This window comes from Chiloscyllium punctatum, chromosome 17 (genome assembly GCF_047496795.1).
Source record: "Chiloscyllium punctatum isolate Juve2018m chromosome 17, sChiPun1.3, whole genome shotgun sequence".
NCBI classification, from domain to species: Eukaryota; Metazoa; Chordata; class Chondrichthyes; order Orectolobiformes; family Hemiscylliidae; genus Chiloscyllium; species Chiloscyllium punctatum.
In genome coordinates, this window is record NC_092755.1 from 101,892,371 (window position 1) to 101,920,187 (window position 27,817).

The 27,817-nt window shown below is 39.5% G+C and overlaps 1 protein-coding gene across 1 annotated transcript in view; it reads right to left on the reverse strand.

Annotated features, from left to right (window-relative positions):
* The window catches only part of LOC140488188 (ABC transporter B family member 1-like), a 191,611-nt gene that overhangs the window by 105,185 nt on the left and 58,609 nt on the right, over positions 1–27,817 (reverse strand). The window contains exons 11-12 of the mRNA XM_072588074.1: positions 27,245–27,279; positions 5,270–5,360 (exon numbers count right to left, since the gene is read on the reverse strand). Coding sequence (XP_072444175.1) covers positions 5,270–5,360; positions 27,245–27,279 — 126 coding nt within the window. The remainder of the gene's footprint in view (positions 1–5,269; positions 5,361–27,244; positions 27,280–27,817) is intronic.

A 27,817-nucleotide genomic window follows, 5' to 3' on the forward strand; every position in this document is an offset into this window, starting at 1 on the left:
CCTTGGAGCTGGAGTTCTCCATTAATATAAAAGTAAAATATTGCAAATACTGGACATCTTAAATAAAAATAAATTCCAGGAATACTCAACAGACAGTGAAGACAGAGAGAGTAAAACAGTTAATGTTTTAGGACTAGGGACAGAGGTATGAAATAAATCAAAAGCAAATACTGGTGATAGGGTGGAAGACAGGGGAGATTAAATAACAAAATAGGTATGATGGCTCAAAGCATAGACAATAGTCAAAATACAAGAAAAGAAATAAAAAATAGATCTAGACATTAAAACAAATAATAGAATTGTCAGAAATGATTTCTTACACCAAGAGATCAAAGTAAACTTGAGAAACAGCACCTCATCTTTTGATTAGATACTATATAGCCTTCTGGACTGAACACGGAGTTCAACAAATTCAGATCATAAGCAATACACTCTTGTTTCAAATGGCAGCTGCTAGTGATGATTTTCCTGTAAGGCTGCTGGCAACCCAGCTTATGTTTCTGATGGTTTACATTCTGATCAATGCAGCTCAATGATTCAAGCAGCAAACAGCACAGCTGCCTCCGATGACTAGTTATAGGTTTGAGATCAAGATGGACAAATGGAGGGACAACTGCTTTCAATTTGGGAAATCTATCATACTAGTTTATATTTGAGATTAAGGAACAAGACAGAAGCATTCAAAATCTTGAAGAAATGGAAGGGGATATAGAAACAAAATCAAAATCATATAGTCTGAAAACAGAAAATTCTGGAAATAGGAACTTTGGCGGTATCGGTGGAGAAAGAAACAATTAATATTTCAGGGTACAGCTCTTTTGTCAGATTGAATCCATGAAAGCTGCCTGGTTCGGAGGCGGAGATTTCAGATTAGCCATAACAATGGTTAAAAGAAAGGGGAATTAAAAATTGGAACATCAAGTGCACACAGGATTATGACAACCACTCTATTGAAGGTTAAGTATCTATGCAAGCTTTCTGGACTTATTTACATCTTGAAACACTGACTTACTTCAATGAATATTTCCTGAATTACGAGAGCATTTTAGCATAGGCAAGTGTTACTATGACAGGGTTGTTTTGTCACTCATTCTAATTTGTGTTTCTTTCCATACAGCAAACAGGTCACATAAGAAGTACACTTAGTAAGTTTGCAGATGACACCAAAATTGGAGGTGTAGTGGACAGCGAAGTGAGTTACCTCAGATGACAACAGGATCTGGACCAATGGGCTGAGAAGAGGCAGATGGAGTTTAATTCAGATAAATGTGATGTGCTGCATTTTGGAAAGCAAATCTTAGCAGGACCTATACACTTAATGGTAAGGTCTTAGGGAGTGTTGCTGAACAAAGAGACCTTGGAGTGCAAGTTCATAGCTCCTTGAAAGTGGAGTCGCAGATAGATAGGATAGTGAAGGCGGTGTTTGGTATGCTTTCTTTTATTGGGCAGAGTATTGAGTACAGGAGTTGGGAGGTCATGATGTGGCTGTATAGGACATTGGTTAGGCCGCTGTTGGAATATTGCGTGCAATTCTGGTCTCCTTCCTATCGGAAAGATGTTGTGAAACTTGAAAGGGTTCAGAAAAGATGTACAAGGATGTTGCCAGGTTTGGAGGATTTGAGCTATAGGGAGAGGCTGAACAGGCTGGGGCTGTTTTCCCTGGAGCGTTGGAGGCTGAGGGGTTACAAAATTATGAGGGGCATGAATAGGGGAAATAGGCAAAGTCTTTTCCCTGGGGTCGGGGACTCCAGAACTAGAGAGCATAGGTTTAGGGTGAGAGGGGGAAGATATAAAAGAGACCCAAGGGGCAACTATATCACGCAGAGGGTGGTATGTGTATGGAATGAGCTGCCAGAGGATGTGGTGGAGGCTGGTATAATTGCAACATTTAACAGGCATTTGGATGGGTATACGAATAGGAAGGGTTTTGAGGGATATGGGCCGGGTGCTGGCAGGTGGGACTAGATTGGGTTGGGATATCTGGTCGGCATGGACGGGTTGGTCCGAAGGGTCTGTACATCTCTATGACTCTATATTAGGAAGACAAAGGGTGAAAGCACCGAATAGTTTTTGAGGTTGCTTCATAACTTTAAAAAAAGGTGTTATGAAATTTAGCAGAGGGCCTGGAATATTGCAACAGTCAAGTGTATAGTTAACAGAAAAACTCTAATCTTTGAGCAATTAAAGTTGAAACACATTTATGTTAACTTTGACAAGTTTTCAAGTTTTGCAAACCTGGTCAGTGCACACTGATGAAATTCAATAGCATATCTTCAAAACATCACATTTTTTTCTGTACAAGACAACTGATCTGTTTGACTTGAGGTTAGGTTTGATCCAAATCACTCATCTTTCTAATGCATGCATTTACACTAAGTCTGTAATAACTGTCACTGCTCAAAAACAGAATGTCTAATTTCATAAGGTTAAATCAACACAAGAGATTCTGAATGAAGATATCAATTCAGTAAAAAGTCACATCTCAATGATTACTGCAGCAGTTCTTTCCAATTTTCAAATTGCAATCTTTAGATTAATGATCAAACGATGCACTGAAGGTAGTTGAAGTATAAACATCAATTATTCACAAGGCTTGAAAATGCCTATTGCTATTTTGCATGCAATATTTATCAAATAGATATTTCAATTACACATTAGGTTTTCATTCAATTAATTTCTCATTATAACTTTACAAAACTAAAGTAAAAATACAGTGCTGAATATATTCAGTCAATCTGGCAGCATCTATAGAAAGAGAAACAGAGTTAACATCGAGTCTAATGACTCCTCTTTGGAACAGAAGAAATGTTTACTTAATACAGATATTGTCAATTATCTTTAAATATGTGCCCAATAAAAAAGAAACTTTAATTTTCAATGACTTCAAAAATATGGATTTTCATCAAAGTAAACCTTAACCACAATGATTTTGTTAGCACTACACTATTTGTGGTGAAAGCTTCCAAATAGTAACCTATGCGAATTGTACTTAAAAATTACCAGTTAGAATTTAGTATGTTCCACTTAAAATATTGAACATGAACAGCTACTTAACAGAAAGTCACTGGGTTATCAAAAAGAACTTGATCATATTAAAAGAAAAACTTACAAATTGAAAATGACTCACAATCCAATGGAATCATAGTAATCCTAAATATGCACACATTTGCTTGTATCAACTAGGAGAAAGTGAGGACTGCAGATGCTGGAGATCAGAGTCAAGAGTGTGGCGCTGGCACTGGAAAAGCACAGCGGGTCAGGCAACATCCGAGTAGCAGGTGAATTGTTGTTTCTGGCTTCAGCGTCTATTCTCCTGCTTCTCGGATGCTGCCTGACCTTCTGTGCTTTTCCAGCACCACACTCTCGACTTTGCTTGTATCAAACCACTTTCTGCCATTTACATATTACAAAACAACCACCACCAACCATCATCCTTCTTTCTTAATTGCTGTGTTCTAAGTACGCATTGGCAGTTTCCTTTAGAAATATGGATATTCATATTAATACTGGAATTTTAAAAATTAGCATAGAACATATGACTTTAAAATGTGGAGTAAATTACATCAGTGCCCCATTGTAGAATTGTTCACTGACCTCTAAAGTAGGTTCAAAATTTCGATATTTAACATCTACACAATTCTTATCCTTTTCCACAATGCCTTTGAAACTTAGAGTCACTGTCACCAAATGCTTGCAGACAAGGGCAGACAGTGTATGGGAACATAACCCACTTGCAAGTTCTCTTCAAGGCAGACACCTTTCCCCAACAGTTGCTTGGCCAAGATCATGGAACAGCCTCCTTAATTGCACTGCAGGTATACCTGCACTCCATGGACTGCAGCAGTTCAAGATGACAGCTCACCACCACCTTCTCAAGGTAATTAGGGTGGACAATAAATGCTGGTCGACCACATTCCATGAACAAAAAAAAAATATGGAGGCAATTAGTGCGCACCCTGTACACAATACCACTAGGGTCAACTTGATTTAAAAGGGTGATTAATAAAACAGTTTTTGATGGGGGAGATTGGGGATGCAGGGGAGGGTGATGCAGTGCAACTTTTCACACTGTAGTAGTGAGACCAATTTTTAATATCCACTTTATGAAGGCATAAGAGAGGGCTCAGAATATATTGACAAGAATAGCTCTAGAGATGTCATATTTTAGCACTGAAAACAATTTAGAGAAGCTGGTATTGTTCTCTTCAGAGAAGAGATGGTTGAGAGATAAATTGATAAAGATGGCCATAAATATAGGAACTGTAGTCAATAGATAGGAAGAAATTGTTCCCCATTGGGGGAAAGAATCAAGAACCAGAGGACATTGATTGGCAAAAGAAGCAACATCTTGAGGAAGAACCTCTTTGCACAGCAAATGGTTTGCATCTGAAATGTACTCCGAGTGTGTGCTTGAGGTGCTTTCAGTTGTGGCTTTCAAATGGATACTGGTTAATTATCTGAAAAGGAAAAAAAGTGCAGTGCTGAAGGAATAAGGTGGAAGAGTGGAATTAGCTGACTTGTTCTTGCAAAGCACTGGCAGAAACAGGATTGACTGAATTTGTAGCACAGAAGTTTATTAATAAAGTAGAACTTTTATTATATGCTCTTATTTACCTTTATATTCAAGCCCTGAAATTGCATATAGTACAACAATACTAAAGGTGCAGAAATTAAAAGTATATTAAAATTTTATCTAATTCTTCTTGGGCTGCAAGATTGATTTATGTCAAATAGGAGATAGTACTTCCTGATAAAACTGAGATGCAACCCAGAGGAAAGCTTGGCCCAATTAAAATTACAGTTGGTTGGATGTATGGATAATGGAGATTCCATTGTACCTACCTACCTGCCTGGGTCACAACGTGCAGCAATTGTAATTCAGCATTGAATGAATGCAAAGGATATGCAAAGCTATTGATCACCAAGAAATATCACATTTGTCCTATGTTGCTTTAGGAATATAAAACATGGTTGTAATGTTTCTTGAATTTGTTTCCTGTTACCTCTGCCTCCAAAGGCAGCATCAAAACAAATACAAGCTCAAGTCCATTTATGGAAGACATCTGTTGTCACCATTGGATCTTACATTAAGCCAGCAAGAAAACCTCAAAAAATGTCAAAATTCCATTGTGTGTTTCAGACTGCACAGCAGAGGATGGAATGGATGTATCATATTTTTCTGGAATCAATCACACACAACTACAGTCCAACTATCTTAACCAACTATCATTTGCATGGACTCATTGCCTGAGTACATGCAGTCACTTACATGCCAGAGTTCCAAAAGAGATTCCAGATTTTCCATGCCTTCCATCATAGACCAGCTTTGCACCATACCACAACACAAGCACAATTGCACCCTGTGACAAGAAATCAGTCAACATTAGTATTTTGTGCAGATAGATGGAGCATTCAAGCAATATACACCAGAAGCAAATATTTCAATACAACTGAAATTCTAAGACATCACTCATGAGCAACATTAATTTGTAATATTAACAAATCTGTTTTCTCATTCTGAGCATCTTTGGGTATGTTTATTCTCATCTTCAAGTTTCTTATATTGCTTTAAATTAGCTTAATAGCGTAAATTTAGACTTAGCTCTAATTTCAGAGTTAACAATTAATATGAACGCATAATAGTTTGATCACTAACAACATAACTAGCAATAACAATTTTTCTCATTTAAAAATCAAACACATTTGTATTACAGTGCACAAGCAACACAGTCCGACTTTGTGCAAGGTCATGAAGAATGACACAAAGCCAGCTGCAAAGTCCAAGTAGGTGCCAAAAGTGAAACAGAGGCAGTGATCCTAATCTTGATAGTCATAGGTGAGGTGCCAGAAGACTGAAGGTTGGCAAACGTGGTGCCACTGTTTAAGAAGGACAGTAAAGACAAGCCAGGGAACTACAGACCAGTGAGCCTGACCTCGGTGGTGGGCAAGTTGTTGGAGGGAATCCTGAGGGACAGGATGTACATGTATTTGGAAAGGCAAGGACTGATTAAGGATAGTCAACATGGCTTTGTGCATGGGAAATCATGTCTCACAAACTTAAGTAACAAAGAGGATTGATGAGTGCAGAGCAGTAGATGTGATCTATATGAACTTCAGTAAGGTGTTCAACAAGGTTCCCCGTGGGAGACTGATTAGCAAGGTTAGATCTCATGGAATACACAGGGAGAACTAGCCATTTGGATAAAGAACTGGCTCAAAGGTAGAAGACAGAGGGTGGTGGTGGAGGGTTGTTTTTCAGACTGGAGGTCTGTGACCAGTGGAGTGCCACAAGGAACAGCACTGGGTCCTCTACTTTTTGTCATTTACATAAATGATTTGGATGTGAACATAAGAGGTACAGTTAGTAAGTTTGCAGATGACACCAAAATTAGAGGTGTAGTGGACAGTGAAGAGGGTTACCTCAGATTACAAAAAGATCTGGACCAGATGGGCCAATGGGCTGAGAAGTGGCAGATGGAGTTTAATTCAGATAAATGTGAGGTGCTGCATTTTGGGAAAGCAAATCTTAGCAGGACTTATACACTTAATGGTAAGGTCCTAGGGAGTGATGCTGAACAAAGACCTGGGAGTGCAAGTTCATAGCTCCTTGAAAGTGGAGTCGCAGGTAGATAGGATAGTGAAGAAGTAGTTTGGTATGCTTTCCTTTATTGGTCAGAGTATTGAGTACAGGATTTTGGATTAGTGGTGCTGGAAGAGCACAGCAGTTCAGGCAGCATCAGAGGAGCAGCAAAATCGACGTTTCAGGCAAAAAGCCTTCATCAGGAATAAAGGCAGTGAGCCTGAAGCATGGAGAGATAAGCTAGAGGAGGGTGGGGGTGGGGAGAAAGTAGCATGGAGTACAATAGGTGAGTGGGGGAAGGGATGAAGGTGATAGGTCAGGGAGGAGGGCGGAGTGGGTAGGTGGAAAAGATGATAGGCAGGTAGGACAAGTCATGGGGACAGTGCTGAGCTGGAAGTTCGGAACTAGGGTGAGGTGGGGGAAGGGAAAATGACGAAATTGTTGAAGTTCACATTGATGCCCTGGGTTTGAAGTGTTCCGAGTTGGAAGATAAGGCGTTCTTCCTCCAGGCGTCTGGTGGTGAGGGACCGGCGGTGAAGGAGGCCCTGGACCTCCAAGTCCTCGGCAGACTGGCAGGGGGAGTTGAAATGTTGGGCCACAGGGCGGTGTGGCTGATTGGTGCGGATGTCCCGGAGATGTTCCCAAAAGCGCTCTGCTAGGAGGCGTCCAGTCTCCCCAATGTAGAGGAGACCGCATCGGGAGCAACGGATGCAATAAATTATATTAGTGGATGTGCAGGTAAAACTTTGATGGATGTGGAAGGCTCCTTTAGGGCCTTGAATGGAGGTGAGGGAGGTGGTGTGGGCGTAGGTTTTGCAGTTCCTGCAGAGGCAGGGGAAGGTGCCAGGATGGGAGGGTGGGTTGTAGGGGGGCATGGACCTGACCAGGTAGTCACGGAGGGAACGGTCTTTGCGGAAGGTGGCAAGGAGTGGGGAGGGAAATACATCCCTGATGGTGGGGTCTTTTGAGTACAGGAGTTGGGAGATCATGTTGTGGCTGTACAGGACATTGGTTAGGCCACTGTTGGAACATTGCATGCAATTTTGGTCTCCTTCCTATGGAAAAGATGTTGTGAAACTTGAAAGGGTTCAGAAAAGATTTACAAGGATGTTGCCAGGGTTGGAGGATTTGCACTATAGGGAGAGACTGAACAGGCTAGGGCTGTTTTCCCTGGAGCGTTGGAGGCTGAGGGGTGACCTTATAGAGGTATAAAAATTATGACGGGCATGGATAGGATATATAGACAAAGTCTTTTCCCTGGTGTCGGGGAGTCCAGAACTAGAGGGCATAGGTTTAGTGTGAGAGGGGAAAAATATGACAGACCTAAGGAGCAACATTTTCACGCAGAGGGTGGTACATGTATGGACAGAGCTGCCAGAGGAAGTGGTGGAGGCTGGTACAATTGCAACATTTAAGAGGCAATTGGATGGGTATATGAATAGGAAGGGTTTGGAGGGAGATGGGCCGGGTACTAGCAGGTGGGACTAGATTGGGTTGGGATACCTGGTTGGCATGGATGGTTTGGACCGAAGGGTCTGTTTGCATGCTGTACATCTCTATGACTCTAAGGAGTAGAGAGCATTGGTAGCATACAACTTCCAATCAGTCTTTGTTGCCAGAGAGGAAATGATAATTTCATTTAAGCAAGTTTGAGCAAATATCATCAATTATGTCAGGGCAGAAGACAAAGTCACATTTGAGGTTGGAAAAGACGTAGCAAAACATTTGGATGGTTACAATTTATCAACTAGATAATCACTTTGGAAGTGCTATGACCAGGATTTAACCAAGAGACAGTTTGAGAGCCTAGTGTATATGGCTAGATTTTGGACTACAATAGGGCGAACACACCCAAGATCAAAAACAATTTCTTTCTGCGTGCCATTACATTTAGAGCAGCATGTTCCACATCACTCTCCCAGACACTACACCCACTCAGCTTGTCAGTCTCAAAGTCTATTCTCAAGGGGTTTACATAGCAGGATGACTTGCAAGCAAGCAAGCATCCTTATTTAACTTTAAAGGTTTGGAAGGTGACATGCTCCTCGAACTGCATCTAAAAATTAGGGCCCAGAAAAAACAAGAGGACAATTCAGCTGATCAACATCGACGAGACCAGATCCAGACTGCGACTCCTTGTCCTCTGGCAGCTTTTGTTACTGCTCATGGTGTGCCCAAAACTCAGACCAAAATCTGGATCACAAATATGAAAAATCATGAGTGAACTGAATTAGCTTTCTTGTCAGTAAAAGTGCAGATCTAAGATACTTACATAGAGTAAAAAGGCAATAGCATGAAACAAAATCATGAAATAAAAGCTACTTTATTGCTTTGTCTGCAAGAAATAATGGAGTCAACTGATAGCATACAAAAAAATGGATGCTTTCTTTAATCCAACTTGCATTGTGTATTTTGGGCGGCATGGTGGCTCAGTGGTTAGCAATGCTGCCTCGTTGTTCATAGCAAGCTGCCCAGCTCTCAGGACAACTCCATACAACCCTGTCATGGTAGGCGCGGCAAGACGTGTCACAGTATGGACATAGATACCACCATTACGCGCGGGGACACCTCCCACCTTGTACATGGCAGGTACTCATGTGACTCAGCCAATGTTGTCAATCTTATATGTTGCAGGCAAGGATGCCCGGAGGCATGGTACATTGGGGAAACCGAGCAAAGGCTATGAATGGGCACTGCCCAACAATCAACAGAGAGGAGGGTTCCCTCCCAGTTGGGGAACACTTCAGTGATCCAGGACATTCGACCTTGGACCTTCAGGTGACCATCCTCCAAGGTGGACTTCGGGACAGGCAGCAGCGAAAAGTGGCCGAGTAGAGGCTGATAGCTATGTTTGGTACCCATAGGGAGGGCCTCAGCTGGGACCTTGTCACATTACAGGTGACCACCATTGCACCACACACACACACACACTTTCAACCCCTAACCCAGACAGAGACCCACATGCACACGTATATTTTGTGGGGTGAATTTGTACTTGCAGGGTTACATTGTACTTTACTCAAAAACTGCATGAATTCATGTAAAACTCCATTATCTCACTTTTTAGATTAGAATCAATCTAAACATCATGGCACAGAAAGAGAACACAGGGGGCTAACACCTTCAACATATTGTCTAGCTATTGTTAACAGCTAACCTGAGAATGCAACTTTTTTAAAAAAGGTTTTGTGATTTACACATGAAAGAAGTGAGACTATCATGATATTCTAACAGATGAAAGTTTTAACAGACAATCAATTTTTCAACGTATAATTTCAGTTACATCACACTGTAAATTTTTGCTATAAATTCTGTGTTAGGATTGAGCCCTCCACTACCACCTGATGAAGGAGCGATGCTCCGAAAGCTAGTGTGCTAAGTAAACCTGTCGGACTATAACCTGGTGTTGTGTGATTTTTAACAAAGAAAATTTGATCTGCCTAATGATCAAGAGCCCTTTGCTCCCTCTTTCTTTGTAATGCCACTCAAAGTTTATGTGCTAAAAAATGTACCAGAAGACACCTTTACTATTGAGGGTTCCTTGAAATGATTTGTTTAAATCTACTCCATTGTCTCCAGCAAACAGAATTGAGCCAGTTAGAATGGTCCTAGAAAACACTCATATGCCAATGGCTTGGGATTCTGAAGTTATTCTGTGATTAACACCAACTGGAGGCTTCCTAACTTCACATTTCCTCAAGTTTAACTATTACTAGGCCAAAGTACTTCAAAGGTTAGCACATTGCAGAATGTTGCTCTATTCCACCTCAATCTTGAAGTATTTTTAAAACGGTACACATATTTGCTTAGTTCAAACTATTCATCAATTATCTGTGCAAGCTTATTTCAGCAAGTTTCCTTTTGGTCATAAACCAGTTATTTGTGATTGATTAAAGTTCCTGGCTGACTTGTTTTTAAATACCGACTCTGATACAGTCAGAGACCTAGATAATTGATCATAGAACATAGAACAATACAGCACAGAACAGGCCCTTCGGCCCACGATGTTGTGCCGAACTTCTAACCTAGATTAAGCACCCATCCATGTACCTATCCAAATGCCGCTTAAAGGTCGCCAATGATTCTGACTCTACCCAGAGAGTGGTGGGGGCATGGAATGCACTGCCCGTGGGAGTGGTAAAGAACCCACCCCTGACATCTCCCCTATACCTTCCACCCTTCACCTTAAATTTATGTCCCCTTGTAACACTCTGTTGTACCCAGGGAAAAAGTTTCTGACTGTCTACTCTATCTATTCCTCTGATCATCTTATAAACCTCTATCAAGTCACCCCTCATCCTTCGCCGTTCCAACGAGAAAAGGCCGAGAACTCTCAACCTATCCTCGTACGACCTACTCTCCATTCCAGGCAACATCCTGGTAAATCTTCTTTGCACCCTCTCCAAAGCTTCCACATCTTTCCTAAAGTGAGGCGACCAGAACTGCACACAGTACTCCAACTGTGGCCTAACCAAAGTCCTGTACAGCTACAACTCGACTCTTGAATTCAATCCCTCTGCTAATGAACGATAATACTCCATAGGCCTCCTTACAAACTCTATCCACCTGAGTGGCAACCTTCAAAGATCTATGTACATAGACCCCAAGATCCCTCTGTTCCTCCACCTGACCAAGAACCCTACCATTAACCCTGTATTCCGCATTCTTATTTGTTCTTCCAAAATGGACAACCTCACACTTGGCAGGGTTGAACTCCATCTGCCACTCCTCAGCCCAGCTCTGCATCATATCTAAGTCCCTCTGCAGCCGACAACAGCCCTCCTCACTGTCCACAACTCCACCTATCTTCGTATCATCTGCAAATTTACTGACCCACCCTTCGACTCCCTCATCTAAGTCATTAATAAAAATTACAAACAGCAGAGGACCCAGAACTGATCCCTGCGGAACTCCACTTGTAACTGGGCTCCAGGCTGTATATTTACCATCTACCACCACTCTCTGCCTTCGACCGGTCTATTTAAAAATTTTTTTTACTAATTATCAAGTAAATTTTAATACACTTCAAGATTACTGACAGTTTAGTGATTCACAAAAATATTACAAAAGTCAGTGCAAGCCAAGCTGCACTACATGAGTTAAAAATTTACAATAGATAACTACAATAAAAACAATCTTTAAAATCCTGTGCTAAAAATCTTCATTTTTAAAAAAAGGTATCTAAGAACCATGTGCTAAACTGCTGGTCTGCAGGGGTCTTCAAATCAAATCTGTAGAGTGACTCAAGATTCTATGTAAAATGAAACACTGCACACAAAAAGAAGGGATGAACTACAAAAATGTTCACCTAGAATGCTAATTGCATGGTACAGTTGTAGCAAATTTAAACTTGTCTTTCAATCAAACTGTTACAAAAACTGGCTTTAACCACTTCCAGAGGCAGGGCATTGTCAGATTCTCACTCCTTATTCAGGCATACTCTCATTAAAATGTAGAACTGATTAAAACCTCCTTTGATACTAGTGATTATTTGATTAAACCTATTAAATCTCAATTGCCAACCTGAATCAATCACCTTTGAAAGCAAGTGGAAATACTGAATTATATCTCATGCTCAACCTTAAAAAGATTCAGAAAAGAATGGCATTTAGTAAATCAATTCAAGAAATAGAACCACAATTGTTGAAGTATAGTTCAAACCATCATTAAGCATGCCAGTATCATATTAACTTCCAAGTTGTTTTATTTGGGACATCTGTTAAAAGTTTGTTTAACATTGTACAAACGATTTTTCTAATCAAACTATTCAAAGATGTCATCATATAACCATCCGATTAGATCTAAAATATGCCAACAGTGAAGGGTTGGACTGAAAACAGGAAACTATGTACCCTTCAATCTCAGTTATAACAGTCATCAACTGAAATGTTAATTTGGCTCTTCCTCTGCAGATGCTGTCTGACCTGTTAAGTACTTTCAGCATTTTCTTTTTTGAATTCACATTCCAGCAAACATGGTAGCGTGTTTTTTCCTTTGAATTTAACCATGCAATTCAAAACTACACAAGCTTTGTTAATTGCTAATTCAACACATGGCTTTACAAATAAACCTTTTAATTTGAATAATCAAGGGTAGTAGTAGTGGAATTGACAGGACTAAATTTCTACAGATGAAAACTGAACCTGAAAGTTGACATATGAATGCAAACACTCCCACCATGAAAGAATTCTGATCAAACACAATACAATTCCATTCAGTGCCAGTGTTACATTGTTCTGAGTACAGAGAGACGCATTGGGTTTTGAAAACATTTTGGCTCATACTTCAAGGTCAGTGGCTAAACAATAGATCTCACCTCTGATCAGCAAGGAGGCTACTCCCAAAGATCTAGGGTTAACAATGACAGATTCCCACTTCCAGATGTTAGTGTGAATCTGAAGCCAAGTCAAGAGATCCCCCAGCAGCAATGTTCCCCTTAATCAAGGCAAGTGGGCAGTATTCTGAGACAGCAAATCATGAAGTTAAATACCACAATCATTCTCGACTTTTAATTAAGCTTTACAGAGAATTAAATACATGTTTTGAAACATACATATGAAGGCTGTAATTTTAGTTTATAAAATTGTTTTTTTTTTAAATTGTATTTTTATGTGGGAAATTAGAATAAAAAACATTTTCCAGGACAAGCGTGGTTTTTAATTGTAATTATAAATTTAAATGCTGGTAAGAATCACGCTACACCTCATTCAACAACACGCATCTTTTTCTCAGTCTTTTATTATCAGCCCAGTGATTTATAATTAATTTTAATCAGAATGTTTTCATATTGCAACATCTGATTATAGAATTAATCTTTTGCAACATCTAAAAGGTGTCTGTTATACTTTTAATCATTATTTTTTATGCTAATGATAGCAACAAAACAGATGAACTGGCTTTAACTGACTTTTGTGATCTTGCTATTCACTTTTTTGTGTTTTTGCTTACAAAGCAACTGCGATTACACTGCACTGTAATTCAAGACATGGAAAGCAGTTTTCATTCAAGCCCTTCAGTAGCATTAAAGTGCCTATGCTTTAATTACAAAATGAACATTCAAATTACACCATGACCCAGAATGCCTCTCCAACTAATCCCTAATATCTACATATTTATTGGAAATATGACTTGTTGCAAGATAGCCATTATTTTTAATTAAAGGCTAATTCAGCCCAAGTGAGGATACAAAGTATTTTAACCCAACAAAACAGACTAGATTTAGTTAGAAGCCATTTTAGCTCAGTTCGCTGGATGGCTAGTTTGCGATGCAGAATGATGCCAACAGCATAGGTTCAATCCCCACACAGATTGAGGTTACCATGAAGGAAATCATGAGCGCCATGAATAGGGTGAACAGTCAAGGTCTGACATTTTCCATACCCCTGCCATAGGAAGAGAATAGAAGACTCCCAAGCTATTCAAGGGATAAATTCTCAATCAGTAACTAGAAGTCGGAACTTTGATGCAAACAACGTTGTGCCGCCAGCAAATAACTGAAAAAGAGTATCAAAGGAAACTGGTAGATATCGAACTAAAACAGCTATATCCAGTACTCCAGGTTGGCATGAAACATGATTACCCTGTAAGTTTTTTCAACCTTAAAATCTGCGTCTTTGTTCATGCATGGCTAGGTAGCTAGAACAAACAAAGCCAAAACCATTGAATACAAGTAACTGCTAAATTTAAACTATTACACCAATCCATTATTGGGGTATTTCTCACAGGTCACTTTATAACACTGATTTCTGAACGTTTTCTTTCTTTGTGCATTTTTTCAGGTTATTTTTAATTCCAGTGGTAATGACCTGGAACTTATTTCTGCTTCCAACATCTTTGCAGGTGGCAAACAATGATTTTAAAAGGAAGCTGGATGGACACTTGAAAGAAATGCATGTTATCACTATGGAAATCCAGAGGAGTGGGCTGACAGGATTGCTGTAAATATCCAGCACAGACTTGATGGATCAAATAGCTTCTTTCTTCACTGTAGATGACTGTCAGGTTATTAGTTTGCATGTAAAACATCCAGCTACCCTATATTATGCCACTTGCAACAGCAGCATAGTAAAACAGAACAACTGATGCATTCAATCTATGTGCACTTCTGTCTGAAGGTGAAAAGGAATGGTTATTTGAAGCTGCGCATTAGTCTATCTTTGAAACCCTGAAAACTCCACCAAAATGGGGGTCAGCTTACATGCAGTCTACAAAAATAATTACCAGTCATCATGTTGAATTGGCAGCAGCTTCAACACAAAAAAGTTGACATGTCTTAAACTCCTATGCTTTGCAACATGTTCCATATCATTGCGATTCCTTGGAATTGACAGAGGGAAACACAATTGTGATGCGAAAAAGTGAAAATTGACAATTACTAACCACAAATGTGAGCTTAGCATATAGCAGTTGAAAAACAGGACTGACATATATGCCAAGTATACACAGAAACAAGATTCTGGCCAAAGGATTTGGGTTTATCTTATAGGGCAGGTCAATTTATAGGCAGTTATGGTAATGTAATTCCTTTTTGAATGCTTTAATTGAACCCATCTCCACCATATTTCAAGGTAGTACTTTCCAGATCCCAAACACTCACTGTGAAAACATCTTCCCTCACATTAGCTTTGTTTCTTTGGCTAAATATATTAAATGTGTGGTAAGGGCTGGACATTTTATGGTAAAAATAAGCCAGAAAGTTGAGTTATGGATTGTTAGTTGCATTTTTTCATAATTCAAAAGGAAAAGAGGAGGGTGATCCAAGATGGCGGCGACTCAGCAAGTCTGAGTCTATAGTGCTCCTCCCAAGACTTGGGTAAAGTGGGTCACCCACCCCCATCACACTCACCAAATCATTTATAATAGCTGTTGAATTTAATTAGTTGTTTAGTATTAAATTTAAATAATCTAATATTTAGTAAAAATGACCAAAGGGAAGGGAGCCCGCAGCTCTCAGCAAGCAGGACCCCCTCCCCCAACCTTTCCAGCTGCAGCAGAGGCGTCCACAGCCGCCCCGGGGGATTCACCTACAGTGACAAGCCTTGGAGAAATGATCTCCAAACTGGATGCGAAGATCGACGCTTTTATTGAAGAATCCCGAAATCGATGGGACTTGCTCTCGGCTGCGCTGCAGAAGCACGACCGAGACATCCAGGAAATCGAGCGGCGAGTAGGAGGGGCGGAGTTAAAGGCCGTGACCTCCGAAACTACAGCTCAATCGGCTGTGGATCAGGTCCGGACTCTTGAACAGCAAGTCTGGACCTTAGAGAATTACATTGATGACCTCGATAATCGAGGTCGTCGAAAAGATATTAGTTTGCTGGGCCTTCCCGAACGGGAAGAGGAAGGCCAGCTTATTAGCATTCCTCAAACAATGGCTGCCACAGCTTTTAAATCTGGAGGCTGGATCAGGCCAGGTAAGGGTAGAATGGGCCTACCGGGTCACAATACGCGGGCCCGGCTCGAACCAGCGCTCACACCCGGTCCTGTTCCGCTGCAGAGTTATAGGGAGAGGCAGATACTCCTAGAAGCTTCTAGAAATCTTGGAAAAGACCCCCAAGCTATGATCTATAAAGATCATGTGATTCCAGGACTTTTCTCCAGTTCTGGTCCGAAAGAGGAAGGCATTTGACGAGGCAAAGAAGTGTTTAAGGGACTTAAATATTCAGTACTCCTTACGCTACCCAGCGACGCTACGCTTTAACCATGAAGGATCAGTGTATAACTTCGGATCGCCAGAAAAGGCTAAGGAATTCTTGGACTCTCTTAGATAAACTGTAAGAGACAATGGATGTTCGTTTGCCTTCCCCCCCACTTTGGTTTATATCCCCCCCATTTTTTCTTACCTTACTGTTTAATATTATCATGGCGGTGGGGAGAGGGATTTGATTTTCTCCCCCCCCCCCCACCTTGGGGTTGTTTTCTTTTATTATGTATATATGTGGGTATGTGTATATATATTATATATATATATATAAAAGCTGGGGGGTTTGGTTGGTGTTGGTGGGGGGAGGTGGTTACCTTATTCTATTTTACCTCTGTCTTTAGGAGCGGGGTTGTTTCTCCCTTGTTATTTTGTATTATTATATTTAATTATTAGTTGTTGAGGTTGTAATTTTATAATTATATGTTTATATATGGTATTAAAATTACCAAATATATCCAGGTGTTGGTGTGGGTGGGGGTAGGGTGCTCACTGTTAACTCTAGCTTTGTATTATATCTGAATTCTCCTCATTTTATTGAGGAGCGCCTGGTCAAGGGTGGGGCATTGGTTGGGAGAGGATATGATGGACTTTTGGAGAGGAAGTGACACCCCCTGGGAACAAGGGGGAAAATCTCCACTTAGATACATTTTATATTTTTATTATTTAGAAATAGTTTTTTTATAATACTGTCGTGAGTGTATTAGAGAGCCTTTATTTTTGTAAATTTTATATACTCTATGCTCGGGATGTTCTGGATATATTTAAATTTTATACCCCTTTAAATTTATAACGGAAGCCTTTTCAAAATTGATGGCTTTTGGTGCCAGTCATACAATTATAGGGGGAGACTTTAATTGTATTATGGATCCAGAAATAGATAGGATTCCCAAGAGTACTGTAGGAGTATCTCCCAGATCTAGACAATTGGTGGATATGAACAAAGGATTAGGATTAGAAGATGTATGGAGATGTCTTCATCCACAGGGCAGAGAGTTTTCTTTCTACTCCAATCCACATAAATGTCATACCAGAATTGATATGTTTTTTGCCCCCTCGATTTTCTTAAATTCCATATCATCCTGCATAATAGGTAGTATAGCAATTTCCGACCACACTGCTGTATATATGGAAACTAAGGCGAGGAACAATGGGACATTCCCTCGGCATTGGCGTAGGGACCCTGTCTTAATGAAAGATAGTAAATTTGTAAAGTACTTCTCTCAAGAATTTAAAACTTTTTAGAAATTAATTCAGGTACGGCTAGCAACCCAATGATGTGGGAGACCATTAAAGCTTACATGCGAGGTTTGATCATCTCCTACTCAGCGACCCAGAAAAAATTAAAGGGAGAACAACAGCGTCTGCTTGAAGCTCGCTTAAAAGCAGCTGAAACAGCATACACTGATAGACCTTCTATTATTAAATTGCAAAGGATTACGGCTCTTAGGATAGCTCTAAACACTACGCTTACTCAAACGGCTAAGAGGGAAATATTATTTGCAAAACAAAGGTTATATGAATATGGCGACAAACCGGGTAGATACTAAGCATTTCTTGCAAAGAAAAAAAAGGCCCCTCAGACTATTAAGTCTATCAAGGAAAGTATGGGTATTTTGACTCATGATCATAAAAAGATGAATGCGATCTTTAGAGAATTTTATTCTGAGTTATATAAATCGCAGGATTGTGAAGACAGGACCAGGAGGTTGCAGTCATTTTTTAAAAATTTGACCTTTCCGGGCCTAACTCCGGAACAGATATTGGTCCTAAATGCTCCCCTCATAGTCCAAAAAAATACTTGATGCAATTAGGCAACTTCAGAGCGGTAAGGCACCGGGCCCAGATGGTTTTTGAAGCTGAATTCTACAAAGAATTTACAGGAATATTGGTTGGTCCACTTATGGACATGTATAACTACGCATATAGTCAGGGCTGTCTCCCGCCTTCGCTCAAAGAGGCAAATATCTCTCTTATCCTTAAATAAGGAAAGGATCCAGAAGATTGTACGTCATACAGACCAATATCCTTGCTAAATGTAGATTTTAAAATCCTTTCTAAAACGTTAGCACTGAGACTAGAAAGGGTCCTGCCACATATCATAAAGGAGGATCAGACGGGGTTTATTAAGGGCCGTAGATCATCCAATAATATTAGAAGGGTTTTGAATAGGATTCAAGCCTGCCATCAGGGAAAGATACCAGGAGTAGTAGTTTCATTAGACGCGGAAAAGGCATTTGATAGGGTTGAATGGTCATATTTGTTTTACACATGGAAAGGTTTGGCATTGGACAGGTGTTCACCAAATGGGTCTCAACATTGTATAGTGATCCCAAAGCAGTTGTGGTTACCAATGGATTAGGTTCGGATAGCTTCAGTGTGGGTAGGGGTTGCCGTCAGGGATGTCCTCTCTCGCCATTGTTATTTACGCTAATAATTGAACCACTAGCAGAAGCTATACAGGCTGACCCAAATATAACAGCCCCGAGGATTGGCACAGGTAAACATAAAATTACCCTTTATACAGATGATGTTCTTCTATTCCTCAGTAATCCTTTGATGTCCGTACCTCGCCTAATCCAAGTTATTAATACATTTAGCGCATTCTCAGGCTATAAAATTAATTTTTCAAAATCGGAGGCTATGCCAATGGGTGGCCTGCTATGACACCCCACTTAGTGGACGGATCCCTTTTTCCCTTTCGTTGGTCCCTGAAGGGCTTCTTATATTTAGACATTTTTATTACTCCAGTATTTGGTCAGTTGTATAAGGCTAATTTTACGCATTTACTGGAAAGGATAAGGCAGGACCTCCAGCGATGGGGAGACCTTCCAATTTCCTGGTTGGGTAGAATAGCACTAATTAAAATGAATGTCCTGCACCATCTCCTATATCCTATGAGAATACTTCCGGTGATGCTGCCGAGGATGGCTCTACGTAAATTATATAGCTGGTTGGGTTCCTTTATCTGGAATCATAGACGGCCCCTCATTAAGCTGAAGAAGCTACAGCTTCCACAGGCAAGGGGAGGATTGGACTTAACTGATAGTTCCTAAAATCTGGGAAGTTCCCTATTAAGTTATATAGCTGATTGGGTCTTGTCTGATCCACAATCAATCTGGCTGGACATCAAGGCCTCTCAAGTAAAATACCCACTTATTAACCTTTTATTTTCAGACAAGAGGAAAATCATTACAGATCACTGTAAAAACCCTATAATACTAAACACAATTAAGGCTTGGAATATAATGCGGCAAAATGAGGGTAATTCACATAAAACATCCCCCTATGCACCGATAGTGGGAGCATGGGGATTCCAACCGGGGTTTACAGATGCCACTTTTAAACTCTGGAGATCCAGGGGTATCTCATGTCTAGAAGACCTATTTAAGGATGGGGTCCTGATGTCTTTTGATCTGCTGCGTCAGAAATTCGGATTACCTAATGGAGACCTCTTTCGATACTTCCAAATTCGAGACTATATACAGAAGACGACTACGTTATTAGATAGCCTTTATAAATCAGATAGAGAATGTAGTGTCCTATGACCAGTGGGGGTATCTTCCGTCAGTACTATTTATTATTTACTACATGATGAAGTATCGGGAGATATGGACAATCCACTTAAAACATGGGATCAGGATTTGGGACAAGAAATCTCTATAGAAATGTGGAATGATATTTGGGAAAATGCTAGAAGAATTACTATCTGTAACAGAACCCAGGCTATCCAGCTGAAGATACTTCATAGGGCCCATAAAGCACCGGTTCGATTGGCAAAATCTAAGGCAGGAGCATCTCCAATGTGTCCCAAATGCAAAAGAGAGGTGGGCACTCTTGTACATTGCTTATGGACCTGTCATAAGATCCGTAGATATTGGACTAAAGTAGCAAGTACCCTGACAGAAATTTTAGGAACTGAAATTGAAGTGCACCATATAACTCTCCTTTTGGGCTTTTTGAACTTTCCCGCCCTGGACATGTACGGGAAGAGACCATTTTCTATTCTCTCTTTCTGTGCAAGGAAAAATATTTTGGTGAACTGGGTGGCTGAGGGCCCTCCTGGACTTTGAAATTGGCACAGATTAATTATGGAACGTATTCCCCTTGACTTCCTTACAAATATGGTGCACTGAAAGACCGAATTATTTTATAAAATATGGCAGCCCTTCTTGAATTACATAAATACAGATATTTCGGCTATCCTAACAAGGGCTTTTATTTAATTGAGATTACAAATCTGGCTGGTCCGGGGCCCCTTAGGAGAGGAATCCCGCACGAGTACGGGTTTTATTACATCTGATGTTAACACATTCCGAGCATGTAAGAGATTTAAATATATACTCTGGTTAGTTGTAGGTTAGATTAGTAGACAGTTGAGTTTTGTTTTTTTCTCTTTTTCGGTATTTTTTTCTTTTGTTAAATTTTGGCTATTGTATATTTAATTGTATATCAATGTTTGTATATGAGAGTTTTGTTTATTGTAAACTTGTAAAAATGTTAAATTTCTAATAAAAATATCTATAAAAAGGAAAAGAGAAACAATGTGGTCATTTGATGGTTATACAAGAGCCTATCATTTTACTACAGGCTTGGTGGAGATACTTTTGTGGGAGACTCCTGTCCCTAGTGTCTTTGAAAACAAAGGTTACTGCCCAGCAACAAGGTCTGGATTGGTTCTAAACAGTAGCTTGTCAGTGAACTAAAGGGAAGAGAGATCAGTTGGGACTCTGACTTTCAAGACTGCCAGTAAGTAAAATTCTTCTTCCACTCATAAAACCTTTTTAATTGAAGAAATAATGCTCAAACATTTTGCAAGAAAGAAAGAAACTTCTAACTCAAGCAAAGATCGAAGTTCAACTGACTGGCCACTGAATTGTGGATTACTGCAGTCAACATGTTATTATTGGTAAAAACCAAAATAAAACTTGAGAAAGTCACCTAAATTTTCCCTTTTGAATTGGACACTAACCTTTGAGCTTTTCTACCTATATATTTTCTTCCCACAATACTGAGTCATGGAGATGTACAAGCACGGAAACAGACTCTTCAGTGCAACCTATCCATGCCAACCAGATATCCTAACCCAATCTAGTCCCACCTGCCAGCACCCAGTCCATATCCCTCGAAACCCCTCTATTCATTTACGCATCCAGATGCCTTTTAAATGTTGCAATTGTACTAGCCTCTACAACTTCCTCTGGCAGCTCATTTCATACATGTACCACCCTCTGTGTGAAAAAGTTGCCAGTTAGGTCTCTTTTGTATCTTTCCCCTCTCACCCTAAACCTATGCCCTCTAGTTCTGGACTCCTCCACCCCAGGGAAAAGACTTTGCCAATTTATCCTATTCACGCCCCTCATGATTTTATAAACCTCTAATTAGTCACCCCCCAGCCTCTGACGCTCCAAGGAAAACACAACAAGTTTAACCTCTCCAAACAGCTCAAATCCTCCAACCATGGTAACATCCTTTTAAATCTTTTCTGAACTTTTTCCAAGTTTCACAACATCTTTTCAATAGGAAGGAGACCAGAATTACACACAATATTCCAACAGTGGCCTAACCAATGTGCTGTACAGCCGCAACATGATCTCCCAACTCCTGGCTTGTCTTGTCTATCTGGCTCTTCCTATTTGTGAATGGATGTGTTTGTACTTTGATTTAAAGGGACTATAAATTGGTATATTTGTAACAGATAACCTTTAACATGTTGTTATAATAAGGTTTTGTTACTTGTTCATCGATGAAATGGTTTGAGGTTCACTTATCTTGGACAATGGTCACAAGTCAGACATTAACCATCCTAGAAACTAAATTGGGCATATTTTACACTTGTGAAAACTTGTAGAAAAGTATGACTTGAAGCACATTATTCCCACTAGTGTCAGGACACTGTTCCATCTGGTTCTCAACCCTTACTGATGGGAATGGTTTCTGGACCATTTCTCTATTCAGACCAGTCGTTTGAGAACCTCCAGCAAACCTCCTTTCAATAATTCTCTTCTCCAAACTATGTAACTGAAATTCCTCATCCCTGAAACAAATCCCATGAATCTTTTCTGCACTCACTCCAATATCTTTGCATTCTTCTTAAAATATGGTGCCCTGAACTGGGCACAATTGTCCAGTTGAGACCCAACTACTTGGCTATACAAGATTAACATAAATTTGCTTTTTAACTCTAAAAGTCAAGGTCCTCTCTGAATGCCTGATGAAGGGCTTATGCCTGAAACGTCGACTCTCCTGCTCCTTGGATGCTGCCTGACCTGCTGTGCTTTTCCAGCACCACACTTTGTAACTCTGACTCTCCAGCATCTGCAGTCCTCACTTTCTCTTTAGGTTTTATTAACAACACCCCAACTTGTCCTGCCACCTTCAGTAATTTATGAATATAGTCACCAAGTCACTCTCCTCCTGCAGACCATTTAGAATTATAACCTTTATGTGATATTACTTTGCCAACCCCTTCTTCGTGAAATGAAACATTTCACACTTCTCTGTATTCAAGTTCATTTGCAACTTGTCCACCCATTCCAGACTATTAAATGTCAAATTCACTGCTTTAAACATGCAGATAGATTTTCATACAAAATATGAAACCTCTGCACTGTCAAGAACATTTGTAAAGAAACCAGATCTTTCAACACAAGTTAACCATATTTATTCATTGGCTAAAATATTACTCCTCAGGTGGTTAACAGAAGATATTTATATCTTGGCACAGAAGTGGGTGAGGTTGCAAATCATGATTGAAAAATACAATGTGTCACACCAAGAGCAAGCATTGAATACTATCTCACATTGGAATGCATGCATGCGCATTTAATCTCCACTGATCAGAGAAACCTATTATCTTTGACTCTTTACATTTTGGGAAAAATATAACAGAAGTCAATCAAATAATGAACAAAACTGCAATTGTGCTTTTGCATTCGTTCTGCTTTCCCCCACACCAATTAAGTCTCTGGGTGCCTTAAGTAAAACCAAAAGGCCCAAATTCTTGATGAAGGGCTAATGTCCGAAATGTCGACTCTCCTGCTCCTCTGATGCTGCCTGATCTGTTGTGCTTTTCCAGTGCCACGCTTTGTCACGCAAATTATTTTCCACATCATTCAGCAGCATTTAGTATTTGGCATAAAAGTCAACTGAATTTTTTAAAAATCCTTTGCTCTTTGATCTGACTAGAACAGCAGAATATTAACATGAAACTAAGTTGACAATTTCCCTTTATAATCAGGTGAGTTAACCTAGGTGACATCACAATAATAAAATAGAATTAACATATCCTTGACTTCAGAAACTTCTTCATATCTTACTTGGCAAGAAATACTACCACTAAATATCAACACAGGCAACAACCTACTGCACATTTGATTAGGGAACGTAGTAATTGTTTTAACTAATGAGGTTCATTTTCTGGGACACAAGATACTACCACACAAAAAAGAATTTTGAAATGATGCTATGAGCATGTGAAGTTGGGGGCTACCAGTGAGAAATGACAAAACTTCCTTTACTAGATTTCTTGAAACATTGTCCATGAATACAGCACACAGTTCAGAACTCAAACACAAACATATTTTGATAATATTTGTTGTTTAAAAATAGGTTTAACATTGTAAAGTATATACACAGTGGACAAAATTGACAGGATTAGTAATCCAGAGGGCATAGATAAAATTTTAATAAATATGCAAGGCAGCCAAATAATCAGGCCAGCTACCACCTCAGTGACTAAATTCTGCGCAAGAAATTTATGGAGAATATTCCTGATTGACCCGCCCAGCAATTAAGGCCCTTCAGTGGTAAATGTAACGCAATGTAAAGACCTTAATACACCACTGGTGTGGTAAGGTGATATCCTGGCAACAGAAAATAAGTGACAGTCTTCTAAAGTGGGAAAGCACCTCTGGGGAAAAACAAAGTAGTACAATTCTACTGTCTTCTAATCATGACCCTCGTCCCCAACAACCCCCTCATCACTAAACTGTAACCACCACCCACCCTCCCAAAATGTTGACTGCGATGCAGCGTTGCCATCAGTGTTATTCTAGCACTGTTTCTGTTGGTCTCAAATGGCCAGTAGCTTCAAGTAGGGACTGCCAATCATGGCATCTGATTAGACAAGAAGCCCTAGGTCAGCACTTAACCTGGGAGGCTCTGTCACTAGTATGGCAGAGAATTGCTTACCCTACAAGCCACTTTCCTGCACACTTGGTAAAAATGAAAAACCCGATTCATAAATTTAAATCCCACCCTAGTAGCTTTCAGAGTGCAAATTTAGTTCATTAAAAAGTCTCAAGAATAAAGACAACAGCAAAATACTGTGGATACTAGAAATCTGAAATAAAGATACTGGAAATGCTCAGATCATGCAACACACACAAAGAAATAAAGACAGTTGACATTTCCCTCCTTGGCCAGTTTCCCCTCTTTCTGGATGCGTAATCCAATACAATTTGGATGCTTGGCTTTATTGGCCAGTGCATTAAGTATACGAGTTGGGAGATCATATTGTGGCTGCGTAGTACATTGGTCAGGCCACTATTGAAATACAACATGCAATTCTGGTCTCCCTGCTATTGGAAAAAATGTTGTGAAACTTGAAAGGGTTCAGAAAAGATTTACAAGGATGATACCAAGGTTGGAAAGTTTGAGCTATAGGGAGAGGCTGAATAAACTGGGGCTATTTTCTTTGGAACATCAGATGCTGGTGTGTGACCTTATAGAGGTTCATAAAATTATGAGGGCCATGGATAGGATAAACAGGCATGGTCTTTTCTCTGGGGTGAGGGAGTCCAGAACTAGAAAGCATAGGTTTAGGGTGAGAGGGGAAAGATTAAAAAGGGATCTAAGGGGCAACTTTTTCATGCAGACGGTGGTGTGCGTATGGAACGAGCTGCCAGAGGAAGTGGTGGAAACTGGTACAATTACAACATTTAAAAGGCATCTGGATGGGCATATTAATAGGAAGGATTTCGGAGGAATATGTGTCAAATGATGGCAAATGGATCTAATTTATTTAAGATTCTGGTTGGCATGGACAAGTTGGGCCAAAAGGCCCATTTATATGCTGTATATCTCTATGACTCAATTTCAATTCACTACAACCTCGTACCTCAAGTGTGTGGCTATTACATGCAAGTCTCCTCATGGAAAGAATCACAATCAAGTCCAACTAAGCCTTCATTTAACATCTAGACACATACACCTTCAGCACACGTTACTGACTTTTATCAGGAACAGCTGGGTGCTTAGTCAACTATAAAACTGTACTTGGAAAACCTAACAGAGCCTGAATTGGGGATGGAAACAGGAATTTTCATACTCCCTGGTTAAACTGGACTAGTCATAAACCCAAATGTGCCACTATTCTGGCCAGTCTTAATGGTGACTGATATCAGAGTTGTATGAATACTAAAAATATTGTAGGAATAGTAAAATAACAACAGCAAACCGTTATGAATAAAATACCTAAGATAAATTTGGGAAACTGTGTTCTCAGGTTATGCACAAGTTAAAAAGTTTAGAAAAAGTACTCAGCATTTTTAGACAAGCTACATCCTCACCTAAGTTGAAGGCTTAGACAAAACTATTATTTGAAAACAAAGCACTTAATAAACTTTCAATCAGTTAATCAAAATAATCTTATTTATCCTTACTTATCTCAAGCACAAAATTAAAGAGTTAGAAACATGAACGTTAATGCAAAAATTAGTTTCAGTAAAATAGCCCATCTGTGCCAAAGCATCTAGTCACATACAATGGTGAAGTGTTGATTGAGATACTGACAGTTCACCAGCAACCTTCAGTCTAAAAACAGATGCAACATATGGAAATAATCTGCATGAGCCAGTCTGCCTTAAGCTCAGAAAAATGTGGCTGGGAGTAAAAGAAAATACTTTAATAAGGACAATTAATATACATCATGATGTTTAAGAACACAAGGAATATCCAAGAATTGCTACCTTCATCAAGTAATAAGGCTAGCATTTCTGATCCTCATTATAGTTTCATATTTATTATATGCTGAAGACTGTACTTATAGATTCAATTTCTTTCCCAACTGATCTTATTTTATATCCAGGCCTTCAATATCTCAGCATTTTAAATGGTTTTTTTCCAAAATTCTATATATAGAAGAAATTAATTGTTCAGTTTTAATTAGTTACGTACAATGCATTTAGGTAGGTATAAAGGGAAAAAAGTTTGCAATCAGATGAATGTATTTAATATGTGCACAAATTAAACCAGATTTCAAGAAACTGCAGATTCCTTATGAAGTTCCAAAATATCACAAGGAAGGCTAAATTGCAAGGTCCCAAAATGAAAAAAAAAGCAAAGTTAATAAGTCAAATATAAAGTTCACAAAGCTTAATGCATTCCAAATTTGAAAATTTTAATTGCCAAGTACTGTACCACTCAATATATTTGCAGGCAACAGCAATCATTTAATTCCAGTTTGAAGTGTTTTTCAGATCCATACATCCAGAGGGCTGTTATCCTCTGGCTTCGGTCCAAAGTTCAACAAATTCTTATTACCCCATTTTGAACTGGACTGTTTCATTCTGTTTAAGTCGACATTCATTGGAATCTTTTCTCAACAGACACTATCATGGGAACCTGGATACTAGCTAATGAGCTTGCTGTTTTTTTGACTGCTTTGATAAATTGTGTTTTAAAGATTTGTCATTTAAAGATCTGGACTACTGGTAACATTAGACTTGTTTTTAAAAAATGCGTCTCATGTTAGGTTGTGTTTGTTCCTGCTCTCCTCCATGAACCAAATGATACATATTCAAACATCAAATTAAGTGACCTTGCAGATCAAATGCGTAACTCAAACGTTTGGTCAAATAAAAAGCATAATTGCAGAATCTTGCAGTTTAATGTAATTATTTGGTAAGTAAATCTTGCTAAATTACTCTTGTTCAACTTCCTCAATAAGAAATTTCACTTACTTGTGAGATAGTAAGCACCAGCCCATTGAATGACCCTGGAAAAAAAAACAGCCAAAGAAAGTCAAATAATAAATTAAATAGGTTATTGGCAAAGCCAAACCAATAAATGCTGCTTATATTTGATCATTTAAAGTCATTCACTCATCCAAATTGTTGTATTAAGCAAATCATACAAATTAGGCAAATAAATATGGAAATTTAGTCTTAAAACAATCACAAATCACAGACTTGTTATGGTGCAGAATGCCATTCAGCTATCACATTTTCACCACCTCTGATTGAATAGGATGGCTTTGTGCCATTCTTCTACTTTGTCCTGGCAATGATTTGAATAGAGGTGATCATTAAGTACCTCAACCATACCTGCTTGCAGGCTGAGCATTCTAGAGCCTAACTACTTGCTGCTGAAGTTCTCATGACATTTGTTTCTTTTGCAAATTACCTCATCTCTCCCCTTACGTTCTTGACCCTTTTATGCAATGGACCCTTTTCTCCTGTCTACTCTATCCAGCTCCCTTGTAATTTGCAAAACTTCTAACACATTTCCTCTCCAAAAGAGTCCTTGTCTTCACT